Raw genomic sequence first — 27,979 nt, forward strand, 5'->3', positions numbered from 1 at the left:
ATTGTGTTCTAATTAAGCATTTCAATTCTTAGCCAAATTTCAAAAAACAAAAATAAAGTTTTTAAAAACTATGACCCTTTAATATTCATTGGGTTTTTAAAACTCTAGCTTGTAAATATTACTTTCACCTTTTAATTTCTTTATTGTTTTTTATCTCAAATTTTGAAGAGAAAAAAATAGTTTAAATCTTATTTTACTACTTATCTACTATATATATATATATATATTATATTAATAATTAAAATTTTATAAAACTCAAATATCAAACATTCATTAGTCACAACCTTATTTCTAGGTTGCCGGACTAAAAATTGTAAACCCACAAACCAATTCAAATTAAAAATTCAATTGTAAACCCAGAAACCAATTCAAATTAAAAATTCAATCCAACTCAAACGCAAGAAAGAATGATGTATTAATATGATATGTGTTCGTTTATATTTTAGTGCGGGCAATTATTAAAAAAAGAAAAAAAAAAAGAATTAAAAAAAAAAAAAANGAAAAAAAAAAAGAAAAGATGATTGGGCAATTATTATAGATTACATCTATTTCCCCGCAGGCACGTCCAATCCCCACGGAATACCGCGTTGAATTTTTCGTTCCATCGCATAAGCCACAAGAACACCCACAAAGCGTTGCACAAACCCAGCATATAAGGGATTAAAAGGCCAAAAGGCATCCCGGTGGACGCGCGGGCATTTGCTGTGGTGGGCGGAGAATGAAGCTATGGCAAAAGGCTGTGGGCGCAATCAAAGACAGAAATAGCATTTGGCTTGCCACCCTTTCACGCCGCACGCCATATCGCCACCCCGACCTTGAGGCTGCCATAATCCGCGCAACCAGCCACGACGGCGCTAAAATCGATTACAACAACGCCCGACGCGTGTTCGAATGGATCCGTACGTCTCCGATCTACATGAAGCCTCTTGCGTGGGGCCTCTCCGCCCGCATGGAAAAGACTCGAAGTTGGGTCGTTGCTTTAAAGGGGTTGATGCTCATCCATGGGGTGTTTTGTTGCCAAATCCCGTCCGTCCAGCTCATCCGACGGCTGCCGTTCGATCTGTCCGGGTTCAAAGATTGCCATTCCAGCCCTTCCAAGACTTGGGGGTATGATGCGTTTGTGAGAAGCTACTATGCGTATTTGGATCAGAAATCAGCCTTCATATCTTCGGAGGCTAAGAAATTGAAGAAAGGGTTGAAGCCACCATTGTTGGAGGAGTTGATTAAGCTTCAAAATTGGCAATCTATGTTGGATACCTTGCTTCAAGTTCGACCATTGGATGACAACATGAAGGTATATCTTTTAACTTATCTATTTATTTATTTATTTATTTATTTATTTTTTTAATTTAACCTGATTCTATTATTCTGTTTGATATCATATTAAATTACCCATCGACCCAAAAGCCCTAAATTTTTAACGTGGGTCTTCTGTTTGATATCATATTAAATTACCCATCGACCCAAAAGCCCTAAAATTTTGACGTGGGTCTTCTGTTTGATATCATATTAAATTACCCATCGACCCAAAAGCCGTAAATTTTTAACGTGGGTCTTCTGTTTGATATCATATTAAATTACCCATCGACCCAAAAGCCCTAAATTTTTAACGTGGGTCTTCTGTTTGATATCATATTAAATTACCCATCAACCCAAAAATCGTAATTTCCAAAAATCGTAATTTTTTAGTTTCTTTTGTTATGATATCATATTACATTACCCATCAACCCAAAAACCGTAAATCATATTAAATTACCCATCAACCCAAAAGCAGTAATTTTTTAGTTTCTTTTGTTATGATATCTTATTAAATTATCCATCAACCCAAAAGCCCTAATTTTTTAGTTTCTTTTGTTCTAATATCATATTAAATTACCCATCAACCCAAAAACAGTAAATTTTACGTGAGTTTTTTTGTTTTGATATCGTATTAATACCCATCAACCCAAAAGCCCTAAATTTAACGTGAGTCTTTTGTTTTGATATCATATTAATACCCATCAACCCAAAAGTCTGATATGAGATTAAGCTACCCATCAATCCAAAAGTCGTAAATTTGGCATGAGTCTTTTGTTCTGATATCATATTAAATTACCCATCAACCCAAAAGTCTAAAGTTAATTCCTTTGTTCTATAGGTTGGTTTAGTTTTGGAGGCTATGAACAATCTCGTTGTTGAAGTTTTCGACGTATACAGTCGAATCTGCAACGGAATTGCTCAAATTTTGTTGAAAATATACGTCTCACCAACGAAAGCCGAAGCATCGATGGCGCTTCGTGTTGTTCAAAAAGCAGCAAATCAAGTAGAAGATTTGTGTCAATATTTTGAGGTATGTAAAGAAATGGGCGTTTTGAAGGCAAGTGAGTGCCCAAAATTGGAGAAGATCCCAGAAGATGATATCAAAGAACTTGAGCTGATCATCAATGGAAGTGTTAACAATGATGAGAAAACAAAACATTGTGAAGTTCTTGAAGAAGAAAAAATGGGGAATGATAATATGATTAGAGAGGGAGACGACCACGACCACGACCACGACGATGACGATAATAATAAGAATAATAATAACAACAACAATGGAGAAGAAATGAATGGAATTAGAAGGAATGGATCAAATAAAAGGGTTTTGAAGACAGTGATTACAGAGAAATGGGAGATATTTGATGGAGATTGTTCATCAAGAACAGCATTGGCAGGGCCTCTTCCAAGCTGTTCTTCATCCCATTTGAGTATCATTTCTATACCAAATTATAAGTCAGAGCTACCAGATTTGATCACTTTCTAGGCCACTTGATATCAGGCATTTAATTATGTATATTCACGGTCAGTCATCATCAGATAACTTCATCTTCTTCTTCTTCTTATTATTATTATTTTAGTTACTAAAAAAAAGAAGGAACTAAGTTATTTGTAAGCCCTCTCTCCCTCTCTCTCTCTCTCTCTAATCCACTTGTACTAATGTTCCACTGTTTTAAATGGATATCAATGTATGTACTGATTGCTAGTTTTGATATGGTAATGGGAAGTGTTAGAAAAATATGGGAATGAGTTATGTATATGATTAATTGAATTTTTATGTGTATCGTAAGAACTATGATCCGTTAACTAATAAAATGAATGTCTAAATTAAGAATGTTTCGCTAACTTTTCCAACCGAAGTGCGATCTCACAATTCCCCCTCCCCCTTCGAGCCTTAGCATCCTCGATGGCACTCGTTCCTCTCTCCAATTAATGTGAGATCTCACAATCCACCCCCTTCGAAGCACAGCGTCGCTGGCACACTGTCTAGTGTCCACCTTCCTTTGGGCTCAACGTCCTCGCTGGCACACTATTCAGTGTCCACTCTCCCTTCGAGGCTCAACATCCTCGCTGGCACACTGCTCGGTTTTCACCCTCTTCAGGGCTTAGCATCATCTTTGGCACATAGCTCGGTGTCCACCCCCTTCGAGGCTTAGCATCCTCGCTGGTACATGCTCGGTGTCCACTCCCTTCAGGGCTTAGCGTCATCGTTAGCACATACCTCGGTGTCCACTCTCCTTCGGGCTTCAGTGTCCTCGCTGGCACAGTCCGGTGTCTGGCTCTGATACCATTTGTAACAGCTCAAGCCCACCGCTATCAGATATTGATACCATTTGTAACAGCCCACTGCTATCAGATATTGTCCTATTTGGATTTTTCCTTCTGGGTTTCACCTCAAAGTTTTTAAAACCTACATGGTAAGGAGAGGTTTCTACACCTTTATAAAAATGTTTTGTTCCCCTCTCCAACTGATATAGAATTTCATAATCCACCGATGACATTTCCGTGTCAAAGGAAGATATAAAAATAAATTTAGAACTTCTACAAACTCCAAATGATAAAATTAACTCTTTTCAAAGATTCAATGCGAACAAATTTGCATATATGATAGGACAATCTTCATCTCTCATTTTACTCCAAGAAAATCAAACTCTTTGAGGTATGGTAAGGTAACACATATTCTTTGTCCGATTCTTGTCCTTGTACTTAGTTCTTGTTCTTGAGCCTTATCTTTAGCGGTATCTAGCTATATTCATGTCTTAGCATACTCAGGGCCCGGGTATTGCTACTTTAATAGGGCATGGGTGTATGATGAGATTACTTAATATATGTTCTTGAAGTAGCACCCTAATTACTTGGAGCTAATCATCTTAATTTAGGTTAACATAAAAAATCAAGTGCTAATTTTGAGTTTCTCCTGAGTTAGGCTAGCCTCCGAGTTACTTAAAAACTAAGGGTTATCCTAAAGCTTATCATGAGAGGGTTCCTAATTACTTCAAATCAAGTATTAACTTTGAGCTCATCTTGAGTAAGGATATCCCCTTGGCTACTTAAAGATTAAGGGTTGTCAAGCTTATCATGAGATAGCACCTTCCTTACTTAAAAATTAAGTGCCGACTTAGAGTTATCTTAATAGAAATCAAGATCTATCCCGATCCCTAACCCTAACGGTAACATAAATTTATAACACACCTGAGTCGTCGTTAATAACATTCCAAGCCTCAAAGGAATTGAGTAAAGTGCATAAATATTGAGGTTAGTTGTTAGGGACATTTTAGTCATTTTTTTAAAATCCTTGGTAAACTTTCATGTCTTTAGAAATAGATCTAAATTAAAACTTTGAGCCATTTGGAGGGTGTTGGAATCTTGAAATGTCTTAAAAACACTTTAGGGGCATCTTAGTCATTTACCACCGTAAACTTGGTTCGAGCTTCAAACATGATCCAATTATTCTAAAACCTTAAATGATCCTTAAAAATCATAAAAATAAGTCCTCTTGTAACGTTTCGTAATATTTGGAGGTCATTTGGATTGTAAACCGAAGGTATTTTACTATAGGGGCATTATGGTCATTCTACATTGTTACTCGATTTAACTACTTAATTTTATCGAATGACAACCAAATTTCATATATAACCTTAATATGTCATATTATACTTCACATCAAAATTTTATAGACAATAGAGTTCGTTTAGTAGATTATTTTAACATTACTTGATTCCAAAGCAAAATATTCGGATTAAGTTCTTAGCTCACCATTCTTTGCTTATTTCTAACATGTTCCTTTAAATCACACTTAAGGTTCATAATGAATCTCGAGTCATTCCTATAAGTATTTTATAAGAAAAGTTTAGATTGGCTACTTACCTCTTCGTCAATGATTCTTGAGCTTCCAATATACGATTTACTTCAAATTTTCTTAGAATTTTATGAGAACTTATCTAGAAGGAGTTTAATTTTAATAAAGTCCAGAGGAAGTTTAAAATTGGTTGAACGGGCCACTTCATCACCTTATTCCTCATAAAGGAGGAAGAAGCGTGTGGCACACTCATTTGTCGCCTAAAACTCCCCCGTTTTAGCTCATTTTAGAACGTTTCTCTCCTCAATTTCTTCATGAAACTTGGAGATGCTACATTAAGAAAGAGTTAGGGACAGATATCTTACCTTTTTGTGCAATATAGCTCAAGTTACAACTCACCAAAATTGGGTAAAAATCGGTTTTCTAGCCGGAGTAAACCCACTAGGATTTCTTATTGGTTGGAACGATTGAGACCTTTCCAGGCCATGGCTTCCTCACAATTTTTTTTTTCCTTATAATTTATTAAAGTTTAAAAAAATTATTTGAGAGAGATGAATTTGTGTGTGCAGTCTTAATTTTAGAGTCAACTTCCTCGGTTGCAAGTCAACCCGTCTTAATTTTAGAGTCAACTTCCTCGATTGCAAGTCAACCAACATATCGAAAATCGACCTCTTTAGGTAATGCTTTAAAATTTTACAACGGCCACTGTCTCTTTTTTTTTTTTCTTTTTTTTTTTTTTTTCCTTTGCTTACTTTATAATTATTTAAAATTACTTATTTTATTTTATTAAAAAACTCGATACACAAATTCTCCTCGTTTAAGAACTTTCGTCGTCGAAAGTCAACTTTTGGGTATTTAGTTCTCACCCCACTTGAGATATACATATGTGCTAACTTCTCCACCCACAGTTTACTACCTCATTAAGGGTATTTGCAAGAGAGCACGTGATTTTTGTCTCGATCGCTGGTTCCATTCAAGGGTTGCATCTCTATCTCTAGTTTAAACGTCATTTATTCACTATATACCGATATACGTCCCATGTAGTTCCTTCCTTTTCAGCCTCACCTCATGACCCGAAAAACCAACATCTCTAGCATACTAGGTTCGATCTGCATTTGCTTTACAATTCGCTAGCCCCAACATCGACAAACCGTACAAAATTCTAACGTACATACAAGCTACATCATTCCTTATTTCAGCCTTTAAGTGTCCGATAAAAATTCTTTTGTGGTCGATGCGTATTTATTTCCAGTAAGAATGCCAATTTTTCATTCCCCAAGACCAAAACTTGTATATGATGACTACTGTGATTGGATCGAGCTTCAGAGACCTTAACATAAGTTACTTAAAATGTCTTCGAAGTTTCATAAGAAATCATGAAAAGTCAGCTAAGAAGACAAAGAAACCCACGAAGAACCCAAATGAGTTACTGTTGTCAAAGCCTAAATTAGCAAACAAAAATTACACACACGATCACAGACGCAAGTACTGCAAAGAAACCCAGACAGAGTGTGAATTTCTTTGTACTTTACACGGTTAAAGATTGTTGGGAGAGAAGTCCCACATCGGCTAATTAAGGGGTTGATCATAAGTTTATAAGTAAGGAAATACATCTTCATTGGTACGAAGTATTTTGGAAAAACTAAAGATAAAACTATGAGAGTTTATGCTTTGTCATTATGTAGGTTCGCGATTCCCAACATACACAACCTTTCAATTTCCTCTAAAAGGGTTTACCTAGAAGTCCTGAATTATGATTGTTGTTAGCTTCAATCCAAGTGTAATGAAGAATCCCGTATTTTCTATTATCCCATTTTCTTTCGGGATAGGCGGCTCACGGCCTGTAGGCCTCCTCCTACCTCCACACGGCATTGTTCTTCAGCTTTCGTAGTAGTTTTATAACTACAATTGATGGAGTATGGTTCTCCAAGTGTAAGTTCAGAAAGTATATCTTCTCTTCCATGGTATCTAGGTAGAGTGCTAACCTTAAATCAGAAGAATGTGGAGATCTGTTTCCTGAGCCAAATGAGCCACGTCTTGAGCTTTATTCCTAGTGTACAGAATGCTTGAAACTTGAGATGATGGACAGCTTCCTACACTTGAATCATTTGTATTCTGAGCTGAAAAGGAGATGGCATAGCATCAATCAATAAATTATCATAGTTCATAAAGTGGTCATACAGGAATTTTGCACTTCAATACAAATCAAGTTTAAAAATAGTAAAATACTTGAATGATTGAAGGTTGCTCATCACCGTTGCCTTCCGTATGATCTTTCGGAGTTCTCTGGTCCACTCTGCAAGAAATTATATGAATACTTAAGGATAGGTTTCATATCTTCCTTGGCTCGACCACTGTCAGCAATAGAAGAAAAGTTGTCACTAATGTTTGCATCAAGCACAAGTATATATATTTTAAGAACTGGGATACGATTTTCAAATTCAAACTACAAAAAGTTTCAATGATCCTTATAAATTGAGCTAAATCTATTAAGAACCTTAACCGATTGGTCTTTTCCGTTAGAGATGTTAACAGAGTCAATAGTACCTGATGAATTGATCCCACAAAGGAACTCAAGTTGTTGTTTTGTAAGCATTATTTCACTGTTTGCAATACTGTTAGAGAGGTAAAAGGAAGTCTCTGCCACTCAGAGTTGTAAAACATTAGTCCTCCACAGTGCAAGGCTTTTAGTAAATTGCAGTCAATTTCACGTTCTGATCAAGAAGCAAAAGAATCAAGCAAAACACTTTGCCTGCAAAGAGAAAGGTTGCCAAAGTCTAAAAGAGGTCAAAAGTCGGCCTGTATGAGCTCATAATGAAGATATACAAGTAAAAATGTCACTGGCCCGATCAAGCACATCAAAATTGGCAAAGGAAAACTTTATTCAGCAATCCCAGATTAGTAGATACATAATAAGTTGGTGATTTAGAGACAGAAGAGTGTTAGGAATAACGACTCTTTACAATGGTATGATATTGTCCACTTTGAGCATAAGCTCTCATAGCTTTGCTTTGGGCTTCTCTGAAAGGCCTCATACCAATGGAGATGTATTCCTTACTTATAAACCCATGATCATTCCCTAAATTAGTCAATGTGGGACTCCCTCCCAACAATCCTCGATCATACAATAGAATGCTAAGAATGTACCAGATGGTGCCACGTTTGTTAAACTACTACTAATTCCAAAAGCTCAAATCTCTAAGCTATGACGATGAATTTTAAAAAATCTCCATATTGAAAATTCAGAGAAATATTTAAATAATGCCCAAACAGGCACTTCAACGCTACCAATTAGAACAAGAAATATCCAATCAGAAGTCAGCAGGAAATAAGATCTTTCTACTGAAAATTGGACAAGCGGCCAAGCCTAGTATGAGTTTTGAAATTTTATTCAGCTCATCAGAACATGCTTAATATTCGAAAAGGAAAAATTACGAAAATGAAATCTCACTTTTAGAATTGACGATGTCACTGTAGTATGTCTGGCCAATTAGTCCTGGTGGATGCCGCTCTAGTTAGCTCGATGTAATGAATCGAATTCCCTTTAACTCAAGTCCTTTGCAAGATGTGTACAATCAGCTTAAGTGTAAGTTGTGTTTGCAGAAGAATCTTGTCAATGAGAAGATAATTGTGTACTTCACTGCTACAATCCTAGACAATTATTGAGTATGCAACTCCTTGCCCTCCAAGACATCCATTCACGACAAAACATCACAAAGTCACCACCGTGATTTTATTAGAGTGCATGAGAATCATGAGAGCCATTCAAAAGAAAAAAAGGATTTACATGAGAACCATTCAAAAGGACAGGATTCTAGATACGAACATCCTTCTTTCCATCCACCAAAACTCTCCACGCAAGGATAGAAGATTGATAGTATCCAACGTTTCCCCATTCGACAAGGCTTGTCGAAACTCCAGTGAAGGAGAGGACAAGGACATTAAGAAAATGTCATAGATCCATATAATAGAGCCTCACTGGGTAAAGTATCTTGATTATCTCAACGAAAACATGAAGATAGGAACCACACAAGTCACTTCAACTAATGAAATGGCACACCTGCATTAGTTTCTACTAGGCTATACCCTGGAACCTTTTTCAATCCTCTCCGTAGCATCAAATCTCTCACCTCATTAACTTGGCCCCATCTCCCATCTGAAGCATACAGGTTAGATAAAAGCACATAAAGGCTAGCTTCATTTGGATGAAGCTCTAGCATTTCTCTGACTATGACTTCTCCAAGATCAAACCTCGAGTATAATCCACATCCATGAAGAAAAGCTCCATACAAACTAATATCTGGTTGAACTGGCATTTTCTTAATAAAGTCCAATGCTTCCTCCAGTCTACCAGATCGGGATAAAAGATCAACCATACAGGCATAGTGTTTCATGGAAGGCGCATAGTTATAATCCTGACTCATAGATTTGAAATATCTCCATCCCTCTTCAACCATCCCGGAATAGCTACAAGCAGATAATACCGTCGTGAAAATTACGTCATTAGGTTTTAAATCCTCCTTCAACATGTCGGAGAAAATGGCAAGGGATCCACTTCCATCACCCTGCACTCCATAACCACCTATCATTGCACTCCATGTGATAATATTCTTATCTCCCATACTGTCGAACACCATACGTGCTGATTTAGCATCGCCACATTTGGCATACAAGTTCAAAAGTGCAGTGCCAATGTAAAGATTTGATGAAAACAAGCCTTCTTTAATCGAGTAAGCATGAAGTGATGAACCAACCTGTACAGCACCTAGGATGGCAGATGCTGAAAGGGCGCTCACCAGAGTTATTGCGTCAGGTGCAAGGGAGTCCGATCTCATTTGATTAAAGAGACGGAGGGCATCATATGCAGATCCACTCTGAGCATACCCAGATATCATTGAGTTCCAAGTAATCACATCTTTTTCCAAAACCCCAAGAAATACAACATAAGCATCGTCAATCATATGGCATTTAGCATACATGTCAATAAGAGCATTCTTCACTGCACACTCTTCCAGCCCAAGTTTAATCCCAAGTCCATGAACTAACATTCCGATACTTAAATTACCAGACACCGAACATGCCGAAAGAATACTTGCAGCAGTGACCGAATTAGGTAAGAGACCAGACCTTATTTTATCAGTGAAAAGCCTCAATGCCTCGTTGGGTTGGCCAGCTTGGGAATATCCAACGATCATTGCAGTCCATGAAACGAGATCAATACTAGGTAGCTCGTCAAATATCATGTGAGCATCTCTTGTTTGCCCACATTTAACATACATGTCCAAGAAAGCTGTCGCCAAAAAAGAGTTAAGTTCAATAATAACGTTCTTAATGGCATAGCCATGTACCCATTTCCCCTGATGCAAAGCTCTTAATCTTGTACAAGCAGTTATTATGCTCCCTAAAGTAAATTGGTTGCTTTCGACCAATGATTCTCTCATCCGATTGAATAAAACCAGACCCTCTTCTGCACAATCATTTTGTACATATCCCGCAATCATTGTAGTCCAAGAAACCACATTCTTATCGATAATTCCTTCAAACACAGCGCTTGACCACTCAATCTGCCCACATTTACCATACATATCTATCAAACCAGTCAATACAAAACTATCCGGACCCCCCACCTTCACAATCTGGCAATGGACCTTCCTCCCTTCATCAATTTCACGCAATTCGCTACACGCTTTCAAAATAATTGAAAAAATAATGTTATCACATTCCTTAAATGACATTCGCATGCGATTATAGAACGGAATAATACTCGCAAACATGTCATTCAAGAAATACCACCTGATCATTACCTTCCACGCATAAAAGTCTGGGTCGCGCATTTGATCGAACACCATGCGAGCAGAACCCACATCCCCAAGTGCGCCATAAACACCGACTAACTTAGTATCACAAAGAAGATTACCGACAAGGCCGTGAACTATGAGCAACCCATGGAACTTGATGAGAGTATCAATGTTCCTGCAAAGTCCCATGAAATAAAAGCAGGAATGTAAGGAAATAAACTGTACTGAAGCCATGGTTTGATCGAGGTCGGAGAGTGGGGGCTGGGAAGCATATGTGGAATAAGAAACATGGTGCCCCATTTCAAGTAAAGGTCCTGCGAGACGGGAGAAGATTCGAGGAAGGCTAAAGAAGCGCTGCAACATTCCCGCTTGTGAAATGCTCTACCGTCTTGCCGCCATTCTTTAAGGATGGTCAGGTCGTATGCTCCGTTTTCAAACGCAGCGGTCCAACTTAAAAAAAAAAAAAAAAAAACTTAAATTTTTTTTTAAAACACTCTAGGTTTTTTTTTTAGTTTTTGTAGTGGCCGATGGGGTTAGCTCTAGCGCCCTAATCTTAACTGAGTTTTTTTTAGGCATGCTTTATTAGAGAGATATTTTTATCGATCACCTAAGCACGTAATCCATGATTTAAATTTCACTTTAGACATACCTGGGAACTGAGGAGATCTATTGGATTCCTAGGGCGGCTCGGTGACTGAACGCGGACTTCTGACTCTAGGTTGCTCTTTTATGACCCCTCGAGTCTTTCTTAGTCTAGGAGAACTAGGGTCTAGATGCTTTGATCGTCCCTTGCGATCCTAAGGTACTCAGTTTGCTAGAAGTGTCCTGGCCTAGATCATCGTCCAGCCAACCTAACCCTAATGTCTTAGCTCTGTGAAGATAAACATGCTCTATAGGGAGAAAACACATAAAACACCTGGAGCTAACACAGTATATCATGCACATATACAAGCAAACAAGCTCAACGAGGAGATAACGTTCATCATTCATCAAGAGCACATATCACAATAGTCATCCTTCTTTCTAACCGAGCTGAAAGCATATAAAACAATATTTATCACAAATCTCATCATGAGGGTATTTTGGTAATTTCTTAGTATAACGTATTCATCCATATTACTCAACTCATATTCTAGTCATGCATATTTTCTTTCTAGATAAAACAATATGCTTCTTGAAAATCTCATCCTAGGGGTATAACGGTAATTTTATCGTAACATACATATAGTACATACTCTTCCAAAAATTTCATTTTGAAGTCCTTAACATGCACTTTCTAGCCACTTAGGTAAGGAACGCTTACATGCTAGTACATCCCAGCGATCCCTACAAGTATTATTTGCCTAAAGTCTGTGGTTACTTACTTAGATGATTGCGCCTTCTCGAGCTAGTTTTTCTGCATGTTAAGAGTTCCAAAGTTTCAAAAAATTATCTGATAGGTCCTAATTCAAGAAAACTAGAGTCAGTATTGAAATTAGGATGAAAAACTGATAAATGGAGATAGATCGAAGCAAAAGGAGGTAATTCACATGCCTACATGTGCAAAAAAAACAATCTCATGCGTACTAGGTGACACAATCGCACTTTCGAAGGCAGCGGACTAGCGATTGTGCGGCACTCACTTTCCAACGGCAAGTGAGCTAAGCCAATTTGTTCTTGCGTCGCCTACGGCCAAGCGACGTATGATCGAGCCTCTAGCCTCGGTTTTAAAAGAAGATTTTAGAAAACGAGGAGAGAGAGAGATTTTGGAAAGAGACGTTATATAAACAAGCAAGAGAAAGATAACAACGGCTTAGCATATATAACCTTGGGTAGGGAGAAGTTGACAACTAGTCATATCCACTATAGTACATTCTGATCCATTTTATGTCTGGCAGGCCTAGACATGATATTTTTGAGGCGTCATACCCCCTAGAACTACAAAAGGAAAAATACTAGAATGAAAAGACATGATAAGGGTTTGGCTTGTCATGGGCATGCGGCCATGGGCAACACGCCCTGGACGAGCATGACCGTGACACTAGGCACGTGCGTGTACAAATGTGCCTGAGGGGAGTATAGATGCGCCCTTGAAGTGAAACATGGTGAAATTCCACTGGCTGGGGCACGGAGCAGGTCAAGTCAGCTGTAGCAGATTGCCCTCGATTTTAGGTCGAGCGAGCAGGTCGGACGCGGGTCGCGAGTGACCTAGGGCGCCTTCGAGTCCTACACAGTGCAAATTAATTCTAATTTTCCCTCAACCAATTCGTGCTCGACACTAAAGGCGGTTGCGTTCTGCCAGTGGTCATCTATCACATGTCCTCCTCCATTAAACTAAACTTAGATTCAATTTGCAATGTCGATTTCCTTCCTATTTGATTCTAACTTGGTTCCCCACCAAATTGGTAACGTTTTAAGTCATTCCAAAACAGAGAATAGGATGTAATTAAAGTTGAATGTTATATCTAAATTATTCCAATGATCTTAAATTTGCTTGCAATCTTAAGAGTATGGGTATGACAATTTAGCAGAGTTGAAGTAGATCGAGTCATAGGCACATGAGCTACTAAACTAGGACTTTAACACTTCTTAGCATTTGTTTTAGAGAGCACAACAACGCTAATCATTAATCCCCCATAGCTTACGTAATTCCCATGAATCAGATATTCAAGGAAGTTTCCAGACGAGTTTTATAATAGCGCTCGTATCGATTATAGGAGGCTAATCAAAGACAAAAAGGACAACAAGATGAATCCTTAAGCTAACTTGATATCCCATAAATTGAGCTTAAACCAAGCTCTCGGATTATGAGTCTTCGTTGAACAAAAATATTCCTTTGTACACTGACTGTTATAGAATGTGGTCTAGTGAACTATTTTAGACGAGGAACAATTTGTTATTGGTATAGACTTGTTCAGAGACATAAGGTTGTAAGTTCACTCACTCTAACAATGTAGAAGATTTGTTCAAATGTTTCAAGTTTCGGAAGTTAAATAATTTGTTGGCATCAGTCATAGTATAAAGATGTGTTGGATGATATATCAAGGTTAGTAAAGTTTAATGATGTCATGAAGAGATAACTAATTAGAGTACTAAAGGCTTCGGTGGATACCTAGGCATCTAGAGATGAGGAAGGGTGTAGTAAGCAATGAAATGCATCGAGGAGTTGAAAATAAGTGTAGATCCGAAGATTCTCAAACTGCTGCTGAATCCATGAGTAGGCAAGAGACAACGTAACGAACTGAAATATCTTAGTAGCCAAAGGAAAAGAAAGCAAAGGTGATTCTTGTAGTAGTGGCGAGTGAAATGGGAGCAGCCTAAACCATGAAAACGGGGTTGTGGGAGAGAAATACAAGCGTCGTGCTACTAGGCGAAGCGATAGGTAACTCAAAAAGTAAGCATCCTACCTCATATTTATGAAAGGAACATGAGATTGTTTGTTTCGTCCTTAATTTATGACATGATTCACGCATAGATTACGAGTCCTTATAGGTAGACGAGGACTCAAGTTATGAGAAAAGACTAATAAGAATTTTAGCCCAGGAAGTGAAGGTTTTATGTAGTGAGAAAATGGTATTTACAAAATCATTAACGGAAGAACTTATGTAAAAATAGAAAGAAGAGATGAGGGAGAAATACCCCGAAACAATTCCAAGATTAAACACCGACACACAAAAGTTACTTTGCATATGTATGATGTAATAATAAAAAAAATTAGTTTAAATTATTACTAATAAATTTAAATTATTTTATGTAAAAGCCAGGAATAGGTTAAATTATTAATAAATTTAAATTATTTTATGCAAAATTAAGCTTGATAGTTTAAATTATAGGAGGAGTAGGTTAAATTATTATAAGTTAGTAGGAGTAAGTTGAGTCAGAATTCTAATTCAAGATTGTTGCACTGCATAACAAAATTAAATTTAAGAGAGAAATGTTAAGCTAGCATTAATAAGTGGTAGTAGTTTCGACCTAAGCCAACTAATTAAGTGGCGATTCTATCGGAAGACTTTTCTCATTTATGATGACACATCCTGTGGTCTTTACACGCATCATATATGTTTATATAATATGATGATGTGATTTTAACATGATATTATGATATGTATGATGATGTGAATTGACATGAGATTATGATGTATCATGATGATATGATGATGTTGTGATAATACGACTATAATGCTATGATAGATGATGATGCATAATGACATGATGACATAAGATATATGAGGATGATATGACATAATAGGATAATATCTCATGTTATAATAATGTGCATGTATGAGACGGGAAGTTTCTTATACACAATCCTAAATGATGTTATAAATAATGAATATATGAAAATTTATGCAGACATGTTACCTAGAGTCTGAAGGATTTAAAATATTGTTGATCCTTTATTTAAGACCCTCTTATCTTACCCTAATGCATGCACATAATTATAAACATATAATTTTTATTTAACCATCTAATTTTTTTATTGTTAATAATAATAATAATAATAATAATTAATACTAATAATCTTAATCTATCTCTCTTAACTCCTCCCATAACCATTTACAAGATGATTTCCTATACTTTTGGGACACCAACCCAACCATTGTAATCAACAATCCGAACGTAGAAAGCGAGTTTTGCTGGATAAGAAACACACGGGCCCAGCTTCGACGACACACACGGGCGCAAGCCTTAAAGGATTGATGGCATGATAGAGCAAAGTGGAAAAGCATGGCTCTTGCGTTTTATCACAATCAACAATAATACTGCTAACGGGGGGCTGTCTAAGAGTGAACGCATTTTCGACCATAATCTACTACCCTTCGATTTCTAAGAATGATAGACAAAGCCACACATAAATCACGAGCACCACAAACACACACACACGCACATGCATAGGAGGGAGGGAATGGTAAATTCACAACTCCTATAGTCACAACCATGTCCCTTGTGTAGGTGTGTGTATGCTTTTTCAAAAGGAAATGGAAAAACACAGTAGAGAATATCACAGCCTAGCTAGCTAAACTTTTTACCCAAAGTAAATGAAGAATGCAGAAGAAAACCCACAAAATGCAATGCAGTGAGTGAGTGAGTGAGTGAGTGACTGACTGACTACTTACACAAACTATGTTTCTTTGGGAATAGACATTTCTCAGTCCCAAGTGACAGAGATCATTGAATTAGCAAGCCCTGATTCCTCAAATGTCATTTGGGTATCATACTTCAGAGACTTTGTAGCTCCTGGTATTGCATGTGTCAATTTGAATGCCTTTGTGCCACCTTCCTCTAACTGAGAAGAACAGAATGACCAAAGCAACTGCAACAACAACAAGAAGAACAATACCCCTTAGCGTTACTAAGAATTGGATTGGATTATGCGCATATTCGTTTGGCTCGAGTTGCGTTCATATAAATATTGTGCATTGTTGAGCTTCAAATCATTTAATTGTCTGATATTCTAATCTTTTTGTGCTTCTAAGAAGCTTGAATAACTTATAATGTTTTAGTCTGCAACCATAGTAAGATAAGCAAGGAAAAGAATAAACAATTGTAGCTCCTAAGAAACAGTATTACCTGGATAGGATCGGTTCGGAGGAAACTCCTTTGGCATCTACGTCCATTGGGAAGACGGAACCCGATCCTGCAAAGAAGGTTTCTGTCACCTTTGGGTTCTTCAGGCAATGGTGGATAAGTTGGGCACTTCTCTTCTTCCTTCTCACTACTTTTTGCATCCTTATTATCCTCAGAAGATAATTTGACTGTTTCCTTCATGCCTTCTAAAGAAACTGCCAATGCACGTTGCACTTCCTCGTCCTCCTCATAATCCTCTTCTGCAGATAATTGTAAATAACACTATAGTTAACAATATGTTCGGTTACGGGTTGACGAATAAAAAAGACATCAGCAAACCATGCACAATCACAATCACTACGTTTATTTATTTTTTAAATGAACTCACTTTCTTAAAAAGGATGAAAGCCTACCAAAGAACTCAAAACAAAAACACAGGTCCAGCAGAATCATGACGATCACACGGAGCACCAACTATCATCAGTACAGTGTAGTTATACTTACCATTCATTGTTTTTGTTTCGTTTAGGATCAGAAACAGACATTTCATAAACTTAAAGTGATCCTTACAAGGGGAAAAAAATAATGTTCTCTCCGGTTGGTGGTTGAAAGGAAAAGGAAAGCAAGTCCACAGGACGGGAGTAATTAGAGCTTTCTTATGCCTCATTTGGTTGGAAAGAAATATAGAATTTTTCATGATAAAGAAAAATCCACATATAGCTTTGAGGGTATGTCTAATCTTAGAGTACCCTTCACATAACTTACTTGGTAACCATACCATTTTGTTGCAAAATCCACACTCTGTTATCACGAACTTGATTTAAACCAAGCAGTTTACCATCTCCAACAACCCCCTTTAGCTCACATTATTCCCCATCTTTTGAGTTTCTTTATGATGAGATATTCCAACTTTTCATTATTGAGTCCTATCTTAAAACTGATTTCACTTTTGTTTCACCATCCCATATAAATTGAGATATCAAACTGCAATGGAATCTTCATCAATGCATACATTCTTAGCTGTTAGCTGCCTTCGTTTGGATAAAATAGGTGAAGCAATAGTTACAAATTCGAATACCTATTTGGCTTCAGATTACTTCAAGTCAAATAAGGATTGTTTTTTATACCTCTAACTTTCGGTGGAGTCATGGAACTCTCCCTTGGACGTTTATGAGATAAGGTAACATGATGATCCTTCGGACCTCCATCCATGAAGGGTAATAGATCCTGTAGGACACAAGACACCTTTCTCAGATAAACCAAACTTGTTATTGAGATAAAGATAGTTAAAGTCTCTAGAACATTCACCTCAAGTAACCGTTCGGGTTGAACCATTCCAAACCAAGAGTGCATTTTTTGCCCAGTGATGGGATCAATGACAAGAACAGCAGGAATTGATTGTAGTTTATAGTATGTGCAGACCTTTTGGCCTTCAGTTGAATCATCATACACCTGTGCGCAAATAACATGATATGATTAAAAAAATGAAACTGAATATAACCCAAGTTTTTAGTTCAAGTTCATGAGGATTCTTTTATGTAATTAATCTGTTTCCTTTTTTCAAAAAAATAAATGCAGACATCAACTTTCATACAAAGTGCTGAGAGGCCATGCGCTATAGTGCAAATAACATTTAATTCTTAGAAAAAATTACAGAAAGTACGTATGAGAAAATCGAAAATCTACCCTGGAATGAAGCTGACCTGCCAAAAGATAAAATTGGTAGTAATGGTTTGAGAAACAGCTTCATTTGCCCATGTATCCCGGTTAAGCTACACAAAGCAAAATAGTAATCCCAAGTAAGTGCCTATTAAACAGGTAAACAAACTACAAGACAGAGGAACGACAACGGTCGAAAATATTACCATGTGCGAGCTGAATTCCTTGGTCGACTGCAGATTTGCAATCAGCCACTTGTCCTGGATGCAGGCAGCACCTTTTGCCTGAAGAAGATAAGACCTCCAGTAAATTCAGTAATGGCATAAAGACAGAACTGCATCATTACATTAAAAGAATATGCTCGACATCTTTGAACTAAAGAGACTTGTATCAGAAGAACGAGCAAACTTCCTTAGCTGATTTCTCAATCTCTCTAAAATTCTATTATTTCTAACAAACCAAATATCCCATAAAATCGCAAAGAAACTAGCCTATCACAAAACTTTGTCTTTCTCCCAAAGAGGAGGATTCAAAGGCACCTCCACCAGCAAAGCTAGATACCTGAGCCCAACAAACACCAAATGATCTCAACCAACAGTTCCTCTGATAGTGAGCAAAGTGGTAAAATCAAAACAAATAATTGAGGTCCTCCTCAGGACGCCTACAAATAATGCACTAGTGGATACAAATCGTAGGAAGAATGCCTTCGAACACGATCTCTGATGTTAATCTAAGAAGCATGTGTTCAGATACGAGACACGAACATGGCTATTCCATCAATTCATAACTCTAGGACATGGACACAACAAGGACAAGTTTATTAAAATATACTTTTAAGAAAATATATATCATTTTTATACAAGAAAGAAATTCAAAGTTAACGAGTTTATACATTTATAAAGTTTAAAAATTAGGTTGATAAATTTCACTCTCAAAATTTATTATTTTTGTCATATATGTGTCAGTTTAGTATACTTAAGACGTGTTAAATACATGTTCAACAATGCTTTGACTTTGTAAATCTAGTGTTTGACACATCTATGACACTACAAGTATCCAATACATGTCCAACAAGTGTTGGACATGGACACACTAGCCAAACTAAGGTGTTTGTGCTTTTGAGGTGATAACTCCCCATTTATAACCTTCCATGCAAACACTTTAACATTCTTTGAGAAAATTAATCTTCCACAGTAAGGAAAAAAATAGAGGCAATAACGGAACAAGTAGGGGTAGACAAGGTACGAAATAAGGAACAACAAGAGAAACCCCTTGGAAGGATTGGGGAACCAAATCCTCACATCTCTTCACCCTAGTAAAATGGTCATTTCGAAGAAGAGAAGATTGGCCACTTCCAACGCCTCTCTATCAAAAAAGGGCAATGGAAGCCTAAGGAAATTGAAGAAGAATACGGGGAAAGTAACATCCAGTCCCCAAGATTGTTGGCTTGCATTTGAAAGATGGTATAAACACTAAAATAAAGCACACAGGGAAGTGACAGAAGTGAGAAGAGAGATAAGGTGCAATCAAGCTGAAAAAATTATGATCGACAAGAATGCACACCTAAAGATGAGGATTATATAAAGGGGAGGACAGTGAAGTTAATCATCCACTGCCCAATTGGACAGAGCTCTTCTGATATCCCAACCCTAAACACACACACACACACACACACACAACCCCTACTCCCTCCCACACACACAACGAAAACTCATAGCCATAAGGAACTAACACCATGGAAAAATATAAATTAGAATTTCACTAAGACCAGTCACAATCTAAGTTAACCTACCTCCTTAAAGTCATTTTGTTAAATAGGACACCGTTTCCAAAGTTTATTTTCTTCATTTTTTTCCATTTTTCCCTTTCATTTGGGAGTGGAGGTGGGGGAAGAATGGGGGCAAAGAAGAATGCCTTCATTCAAGAATATGCCATGCATGCACATCAAGAAGATCAACCATTACATCGTAAGATTTGGTAAAGGTTAGGCAGAAACAATGTAAAATAAGGGACATGATACTTACCTTTTCAAAAGGTCCAATGAACATCAAATGGTGAGGAGGGCGGTATAAAGAAGCTAAATTATCTCGAGAATTGCCACTTGTGGATGCTGCACCTTCTTCTGATTCCCAAACATCATGATGTTTCACCTCATTTTGCGCGTTCCGTAGTCCTATTGATGATCCAGATTCATTTGGCAGATAGCCCATAGTTGTTCTGTATAAAGTTAACCAATAAAAATTAATCGAAATGAATCTGGAAAATGAATTACAAAATGAAAGGATAGAAGAGCTTGTAAAAATGCAACATACAGGTTTGAAGGATAGAAGAGCTTGTAAAAATGCAACATACAGGTTTGAAGGATAGAAGAGCTTGTAAAAATGCAACATACAGGTTTGAAGGATAGAAGAGCTTGTAAAAATGCAACATACAGGTTTGAAGGATAGAAGAGCTTGTAAAAATGCAACATACAGGTTTGAAGGATAGAAGAGCTTGTAAAAATGCAACATACAGGTTTGAAGGATAGAAGAGCTTGTAAAAATGCAACATACAGGTTTGAAGGATAGAAGAGCTTGTAAAAATGCAACATACAGGTTTGAAGGATAGAAGAGCTTGTAAAAGCTAATTTAAACGTACAATAGAAAGAGCACAAAATATGGAAAAGTTAACCACACTGTTTTGATTAATCCTGCTTCTAATACAACCAAAAAATAGATGCAAGTTGGTAGTATAAATAGAATTAATTTTGGGGTCAAGAAAGTAGTTGAGATAATTCATTTATTTGCCCTTCTGAGAACTGATGTAAAAACAAACAAAAAGATGTCGTCGAAAAAGTATACAAGGATGCTCATGGAAGAAACTCTTCAAAGTGGATTTTGAAATTTCCTGATCACCTAATGAGTATGGCGGTAGCAAGTGCATGTGGTGAAGACATTTTTAGGTAGTATCAATATTAGGAGAGGAGGAAGTTGTAGAAGTGGCCAAAGGGTTTCATTCCGAAGATTCAAGATCATGTTGAAAATTTTCTTCTATTAACATTGATGACAATGAAAGGGGACTGCCTTTTGGAAAGATGTGTGGGTAGGGAGAAATCATTGTTTGAACAATTTTCGAGTCTATTTGGAGTAGATGTAAATAAAAATCTCGGTGTTCAAATATTGGGATAGTGGGTGTCAATCTTGGAAAACTAGAAGACTATAAATAAAAAAGTGTTCCTATTTGCACTGATTTTTCTCCTGTTTGCTTTAACCAGCACCAAAGAGGCATTAACATCGAACCTTCGGGATGCACAAAGCTGCACATGTAAAATGGGTTATCGTAGAAACCTTAAAGATAATGGAAGTGTAGAATTGGCTTCCCTTTCAACAATATCTACAAGTCAGCTCTCCTCCAATCCACAGGTCTATTGGGTATGGAAGCTAGATAAAGGAGTCATTTTCACTTATCTATCCTTAGTCTAGTTTAAATTCACATTTATTCAGCTAGAGAAGTTCTTTTGTAACTTTTGAATGCGCTTCCCCTATGTACATTTCATTTAATCAATGAAACTCTTTTCTATCCAAAAAAAAAAAAAACCTTCTCCATCCTTCGTCCAAAAGCTAGAATCAATCTTTCACCCCACCAACATTTGCCATTATAATATCATTGAAAAGGATATATACCCTCCTTCCTCAAAAGGACAAGTTTTTGTTATGGGAGTTCAGTTACCCTTGCCTAAATATGCGTGATTGATCACAAAGGGGGGGTTCCTTGGAAAGCCGTATCTCCGAATTGGTCTATCTTATGCAAAAGAGGCCCACAAAGCTATATGTTCGTGTTCAGCCCTTTCTCCTCCAAAATATGGGAACAGCAGTTTGCTACATTTGATTGGTCATTAGCTCTATCCAACAATAACCAATCATGATCACCCTTTCCAACATACAAACAATACTTTTCATAGCTTTTATTACGTCTATATTGAAAGAAATAAATTGCAGAGATTTCAAGACAAAAGGAAGCCTTTAGATATACTTTTTGATTCTCAATCCTCCGCTATATCTTAAGTGTAAAAATATCCCCTCTTTGGCTTGCCTTCATCCTCCTTGGCTATATCTTTTAAAATACCCTCTATTGAGAAGTTTTCTATAACTTCCTTTGGGTGGAATTTCAACCCCATTCTTTTGTAATTTCATCATGAATGAAATTGTTTATATATATATATATATATATATATATATATATATATATTAAAACTCAGTCCCTTAGTTGGAGAAGTCTAGTGCGGATGAAAACCATTTCCAAAAAGAAAGAGGTATATGAGTTTAAAGGTTGGATTCATTTAAATTTTTGGTTCATTTCCTGGTGAAGAGTTGAAATGGAATAGTTCTTTCACAGAATCAAAAGTTTAGACCAAAATGCAATGAAGATAAATACTTTAATGCGGATCTTGAAAAATGATGACGTGCATACAGCAGATAAACTTCAAGAACCTATCTTTAACGGTCTCACATCCTTAGGTAGGTGTGCTATGCATGAAGGTAAGCTTCTGTTATGGCATCAAGATGAAAAGCAAAGCTAAACTAATTTGGGTGAATAATGTAAAAGAAACTCTTTTTTTGGTTCACAATTCATTCTTTAACTTATCTCTTTTATTGATTCCTCCTTTTTAATCTTGGCTTAGAAAATCCTCAAACCAAAGGCCGTTTAGGCTATCCTCCTTTTTATGGATAATGTATATCGTTCATCATTTCACATCAACAAACAGACTCACTAAAAAATCCAAGACTAAATAATTCAGGAAATCAAAAGTTAAATATAAATGATATGCAATCATTAACTGACCAAGAGAAACATATATTCACATAATCCCATGGCAGACACCACATTACATTTATGAAATACTAGGCATAAACTCCATTGCTTTTGACCAAATTCATATCAAATTCTTTTTTCGAGTTCAACCTCATCTGATAAACTTAATGTCTAAATGCACATGTGATGAAAGGACTACTAATGATCAAGAGAGTCTGTACACTGAAAATTTTTTAATTTGCAATTGAGACTAGCAATCAAAGAATCCAAATAGTAGAATCAGTAATAAAGGCAAAATGATCACTGGTACACATCAAAGACATAATGAAGAGAGCGAGTCCGAAATGAAGCAAGCATGAAAAAGAAGCATACCCATACAACATTGCATCATCATAAAGAGCTTCCCTTATAACAGGTAAGGGAGGGCGGACCTCATCCTCAAATTGTCCAAATGTTCCAGCTCCCACATGCTTTCCAGGTTCACTTAGCCAATTGTAAAACCAACGTTAAAAATTAGCAATTGAACTCCAATAACGTGCTAGAAACAAACACAAACAAATGGCTTGCAAACATACTCGGATGTCTGATCAGTTGAAGAATTGATTTGTTCATTTGTAGTTGGAGGAGAAGGTACAGGTGGTGGTACAGCCACTCCTCCTTCATTACCGACATAAAACAGCTGAATCGCATCCTCAAGCTTCCAACTTGTTGCCTGTCCATACAACATTCAAAATTGAGAATCCTAAAAAGAAAATAACTAGAAGATTTCTTTCAAAATAGTCCCGGATCATCCACAAGCTTCCAACATCTTGTTGCCAATCCATTAATCGTTTAACATATAGCCTCATGTTAATCTGCTAACTAGCAATAATCAGCTTCGAACTATTTTCGTTTCATAGCAAATAGAAATGTAGGATATGAATACATAAAAATATCGTTCTAGAACCAAAATCTAGATTGGAGGACTTGATAGATAGCACCCGAAGTAGACACAGACGCATCATGCAGTACACCAAAAGAAACGAATAACATCAAAAGATAGCACATGAGCAAAACTATCTTCCCCTCCTACCCAACAGCCGTAAACCCAACACCGACTTAACAAAGGGTCTAGATTACAAAACCCCATCAAGCCGAATCGAATAGACAATAATCAAGCATCAGAAAACAACCCATTTGCACAAAACATATCATAGTGCCACAAAATGAGAGAGAAGAAAAGGAACAAGGGTGGGGGGCAAAAGGGGTTGTGGGGAAGGGAAAAGAACCTGCAAAAATTGCGTAGCAGTCTCGGCAGTTTGGCCGACAGCAATCTCAAGGAAGGAGGAGACCATACTCTGCTTATCGGAAGCTGAAAGCACCCCTTCCATTTCACCCCGCTTGAATCCCGACGATCGGCAGAAGAACAAAAAAACAAGTGGTGGGTGAAGAGAGTGTGGATTGGTTTGGAAGGGTTGAAATTGTGAAGTTTGATTCGACAGTGTCGCTGACAAATTTGTTGGGAGTGTGTCAGATTGCCGGTGAGATCTAATCGGCAATGAAATAGATAAAGAGAAGGGTTTGTAGGTTCCCAAAACGGGAAGTGGAAGAGTAAAAAAACGAAGGAAAATTGGAAGAAATTAAAGGGGAGAGATAGAGGATTGGCGTATGGAAAAAGAAAGCATCTGCCTCTCTCTGGCTCTACAATTACGAGTCTCAATACTCACCTTTTTTTTAACTCACCACTGCCAACTCCCCGAACACTCTCGCTAACACTCCGCTCAGTACTCACCTTATTAAATAATAAACTCAATCCAACCCTAGATTTATTTTTGAATCGGGTAGATTCAAATTTATTTAAATTTTTATTTTTGATAAAAATAAAATATTTCTTCGATAAAATATCTATTTACAATTTATATTTTAAAATCAATTAAATCTGGTTCGAAAGAAACTTATGAATCAATCTTATTTATAAATTTTTTATTTATTTGAATTCGACCCAAACTATATGGGTTAGGTTTTGATCAGATTTTTTTTTGTCATCCTTTAGAAATTATAGATAAAATAATTCATTTTTAAAAACTAAATATGAGAATAAATAATATTTATTTCAGAAGCTTTCTAAAATTTTCGATCTTAAAGTTAGATAAAATTCTATCTTTGAAATTAAATAAGATTTTAGAAGAATATAACTATGTTACATTTCCGTAATTATCATCAGTAATTATCAGACTCCACAATGTCAAAATTTGGTGCAATTTTTGCTAGTTTGAATTAGTCAAGATATTCGTTATTAACGGATATTCGAGATAATATTTGGAGAATATATTAGTTCTAGAATATATCTGAGATTGAGTTAATATTTTTTTATTTATGATTTGATTTGTAGTATATTTTATTTTATTCTCAAGATTTAGTTAGTATATATTTTTATTTGTAAGTATTGATTGGTATCTTGTATCATATTTGTCGGGAATATAATGAAGATTGAACTTTGGATCCCAAATCTATTTTCTCATTCTTAACTTTCTATTGCTTAGTAATAATATTTTCCGATCTATTTACACTCTTGAGTGGTAGTTATTGTGTCGCACAACCTAACAATTTGGAGACGGATAGTCAATTTAGAATTCATTCTCAAAAGATTAGAGCCCTCGAGTAAGATTAAGGTGCCCACGAAAAGAATTACAAAACCAAAGGATTGTTCAAGAGGCACAAGGAAAATAATTTCGATGCTCTAACAATGTTTCATAAGGACTCGAGGGCTTTGGGAAAGGTTCGGAAAAAAAACTGGCAAAAAAAAATTATCATTTTTCTATTTTTTTAAGAAAATTATTGAATTTTTAATTCCGTGTAGAAAAGCAATTTCAAAATGTTCAACTACGGAAAATAAGGGGTAAACAAGACTTTGAGTTAAGTTTAAAATCAACAAACAAGGTCATCCAGCTTCATCTATAAATAAGAAGTTACTGATAATGTTTTGGGACAAGAACGGAGCCTTTTGAGATAGAACTTTCCATCAAATAAATTTAGGAGCTATAGTCAACCAATTTTTCTCGAACAAATTCCTACTCCTTCTAAATGAGCTCCCCAACAAGTTTGATGAAGGGTTCAAGAACTACAAGTGGACCAAACACGTTTATCTAATTCAATCTTCCATGGTTGATCGCAAGAAGAGAATTAAAGAATGCAATCTAGAGCTACATGAATATTCGTCCCTCCAAATCAGTCCAAAATCAACTGACAGATTCAGAATCATACTATGTAGAAAGTATGTTGTGACCTTCACGTTGAGACAAGAAAAGCGGCAACCCTCAAGAAACGTCTATCCGATCACGCGAGGGCTAAAACACACGAGAGTCATAATGCGACTGAGGAAGATGGTTCATCATCAAACACACCATATAATGTGTGCATTAAAGAGAAGATAAGGCATGAGCAAGATAGAGGCAACAAATAGACAAGAGTATAAAAAAATAAGATAGTTGAAGGGTTGGGTAGGGCCTTGGGCCTTAACCTCAAAAGTCGGAGTTTCGAAGAAAAATTAGATATGTAGTTCGGGAGTCAAGTCCATCCGTATGAAATATAAAAGTTCGTCAAATTTGGTGTCAAACAAATATTGGATAGACACTCCACGACAATGTATGCTCGTAGCCAAGATATGTCTACACCCGCCAAATTGGAAATACCTCAAAATGTACTATAGTTAGCTACTTTGTAGCCTAAGCAAGCTACTTTGTGGCACATACGTGTGTCACAGTGAGGGTGAATGCTACGAGGCGAGTGTCTCGAGTGACTTCTTTGAAATGAATTTTTCAAGAACAATGTCGAACAACACGAGTGTGCCAACATTGCATCCCAACCTAGGTTTTCAAGTTGCATGGCTTGAAACCTAAGAAGTCTTGAATGTTGATTTCAGACTATGTCAATTAAAACGTATGAAGCTTTGGGCGTAGGTATTTAAACTATACCGCTTAGATCATATAAAACTTTCGCATACGTTTTCAGATTGCATTACTTGGAACTTATGAAGCCTTGAATGCAGGTTTCAAACTACATCGCTGAGAATGTATAAAGCCTTGAGTGTAGGTTTCAAATTGTATTGCTTGGAACCCATGAAGTCTTAGACGTAGGATGTCAGATTCATGTCTTGTACGGTAAATTCTTGGGGAAGTGTTTTAGGGACAAAACAAGAAACAAGAACTAAGACAAAGATGAAAATCAAGAACAAGAACTAGAACAAGGATCAAGGTCCAAGTTCTTATAACTAAGGTCATTAGATTAGAACTGAGGTTAAGAACTCAGAACTCAGGACCAAGGCCCTTCGACTAGACCATGACAATAACTCAAGAATAGAACCTAAGGGCTTAAGTTCTTAGGATAAGAACATAACAAGGAAGAATGCGGTACCTTAGCAACCTCATGGATACAATTAAGAGCTTACAGGTAAGCTACTTATTAAGTCTTTATATTTGTTCCTATTCTCTCATGTTTTTTAAGTGACAAGAATGAGCTAGTCGAGGATGGACGTGGATCTAGAACAGGTGTCATACAAAGCTATTTTTTACCGTTGGATTTCTTTAAATTCATGAGCTACAATCCGCCATTTTCCTTCAAACTTGTCCCTACACCTTCTAAAAAAAAGTTGTCTACAAGTTCTCTCAAGAATCGTAAGTGGTAGTAGCCCTTTTCTCCAATTCAGTCTGCCATTAACAAGCCTAAGGAAAAACTTGAATTTTCAACTCGAGCCTGCACGCAAATCCGTCCTCTCAAACTAGTTCCAATCACCTCTTAAGATTTGAAGGAGTATTTCTTGTGAAGATTTCAAATTCCATTAAGCTTAGAGAAGGGAGAAATTTGAGATTTTCAATTTCTAGGTAAGTTCCAATTTTTTCTCTATGGTCTCTTTTCTTCCATATTGATGAACATGTTTCATGAAGGAGTCGGGTTCTGAGGGGTTTGGATCGAGCTACAAAAGACAGCATAAATCTATATTTTGAGTTGACTTGCTGAAAATTTGACTCCAAAAGTGGCCACAATCATACAAAGTCATCCCTCCAAGACAAATTCTTAAGTTTGAGGGGAGGATAAGGAATCAATTATAAAG

The 27,979-nt window shown here is 36.7% G+C and overlaps 3 protein-coding genes across 6 annotated transcripts; 1 reads left to right on the forward strand and 2 right to left on the reverse strand.

Annotated features, from left to right (window-relative positions):
- Positions 1 to 531: 531 nt before the first annotated feature.
- Positions 532 to 3,036, forward strand: LOC111792396 (putative clathrin assembly protein At1g25240). Its single transcript, XM_023673819.1, has 2 exons — positions 532 to 1,294; positions 2,138 to 3,036. The coding sequence occupies exons 1-2, from the start codon at positions 719 to 721 to the stop codon at positions 2,780 to 2,782; spliced, it is 1,221 nt and encodes a 406-aa protein (XP_023529587.1). The 5' UTR covers positions 532 to 718; the 3' UTR covers positions 2,783 to 3,036.
- A 3,457-nt stretch (positions 3,037 to 6,493) lies between these two features.
- On the reverse strand, positions 6,494 to 11,331 carry LOC111800515 (pentatricopeptide repeat-containing protein At2g03380, mitochondrial). 4 transcript variants are annotated; one of them, XM_023684366.1, is made up of 5 exons: positions 8,547 to 11,331; positions 7,643 to 7,847; positions 7,325 to 7,449; positions 7,081 to 7,215; positions 6,494 to 6,997 (listed from the first exon to the last, which is right to left on the reverse strand). In XM_023684366.1, exon 1 carries the CDS (start codon positions 11,254 to 11,256, stop codon positions 9,139 to 9,141), a length of 2,118 nt encoding a protein of 705 aa, XP_023540134.1. In that variant the 5' UTR covers positions 11,257 to 11,331; the 3' UTR covers positions 6,494 to 6,997; positions 7,081 to 7,215; positions 7,325 to 7,449; positions 7,643 to 7,847; positions 8,547 to 9,138. The 4 variants fall into 4 exon arrangements, with proteins under 4 accessions (XP_023540134.1, XP_023540287.1, XP_023540211.1 ...); XM_023684519.1 differs by having other exon boundaries at positions 6,494 to 7,210; XM_023684443.1 differs by having other exon boundaries at positions 6,495 to 7,215; positions 7,325 to 7,391.
- A 4,337-nt stretch (positions 11,332 to 15,668) lies between these two features.
- LOC111811437 (plant UBX domain-containing protein 7-like) lies at positions 15,669 to 24,587 on the reverse strand. The gene is made up of 10 exons (XM_023698286.1): positions 24,159 to 24,587; positions 23,466 to 23,602; positions 23,263 to 23,373; positions 20,124 to 20,316; positions 18,306 to 18,383; positions 18,144 to 18,212; positions 17,749 to 17,892; positions 17,568 to 17,667; positions 16,444 to 16,700; positions 15,669 to 16,186 (listed from the first exon to the last, which is right to left on the reverse strand). Exons 1-10 carry the CDS (start codon positions 24,258 to 24,260, stop codon positions 16,022 to 16,024), a joined length of 1,356 nt encoding a protein of 451 aa, XP_023554054.1. The 5' UTR covers positions 24,261 to 24,587; the 3' UTR covers positions 15,669 to 16,021.
- Positions 24,588 to 27,979: the final 3,392 nt, after the last annotated feature.

This window comes from Cucurbita pepo, chromosome LG01 (genome assembly GCF_002806865.2).
Source record: "Cucurbita pepo subsp. pepo cultivar mu-cu-16 chromosome LG01, ASM280686v2, whole genome shotgun sequence".
In the NCBI taxonomy this organism is placed as follows: Eukaryota; Viridiplantae; Streptophyta; class Magnoliopsida; order Cucurbitales; family Cucurbitaceae; genus Cucurbita; species Cucurbita pepo.

Bases quoted from the DNA above. Each gene is read 5' to 3' on its own strand.
- LOC111811437 (XM_023698286.1), bottom strand. From the start codon at position 24,260: ATGGAAGGGGTGCTTTCAGCTTCCGATAAGCAGAGTATGGTCTCCTCC. The intron at 18,384-20,123 runs GTAAGTATCATG...TATCTTCTTCAG, and splicing joins TCATTGGACCTTTTGAAAAG to GCAAAAGGTGCTGCCTGCAT. The intron at 17,893-18,143 runs GTCAGCTTCATT...ATTTGCGCACAG, and splicing joins CCAATTTTATCTTTTGGCAG to GTGTATGATGATTCAACTGA.
- LOC111792396 (XM_023673819.1), top strand. From the start codon at position 719: ATGAAGCTATGGCAAAAGGCTGTGGGCGCAATCAAAGACAGAAATAGC. The intron at 1,295-2,137 runs GTATATCTTTTA...TTTGTTCTATAG, and splicing joins CATTGGATGACAACATGAAG to GTTGGTTTAGTTTTGGAGGC.
- LOC111800515 (XM_023684519.1), bottom strand. From the start codon at position 11,256: ATGTTGCAGCGCTTCTTTAGCCTTCCTCGAATCTTCTCCCGTCTCGCA.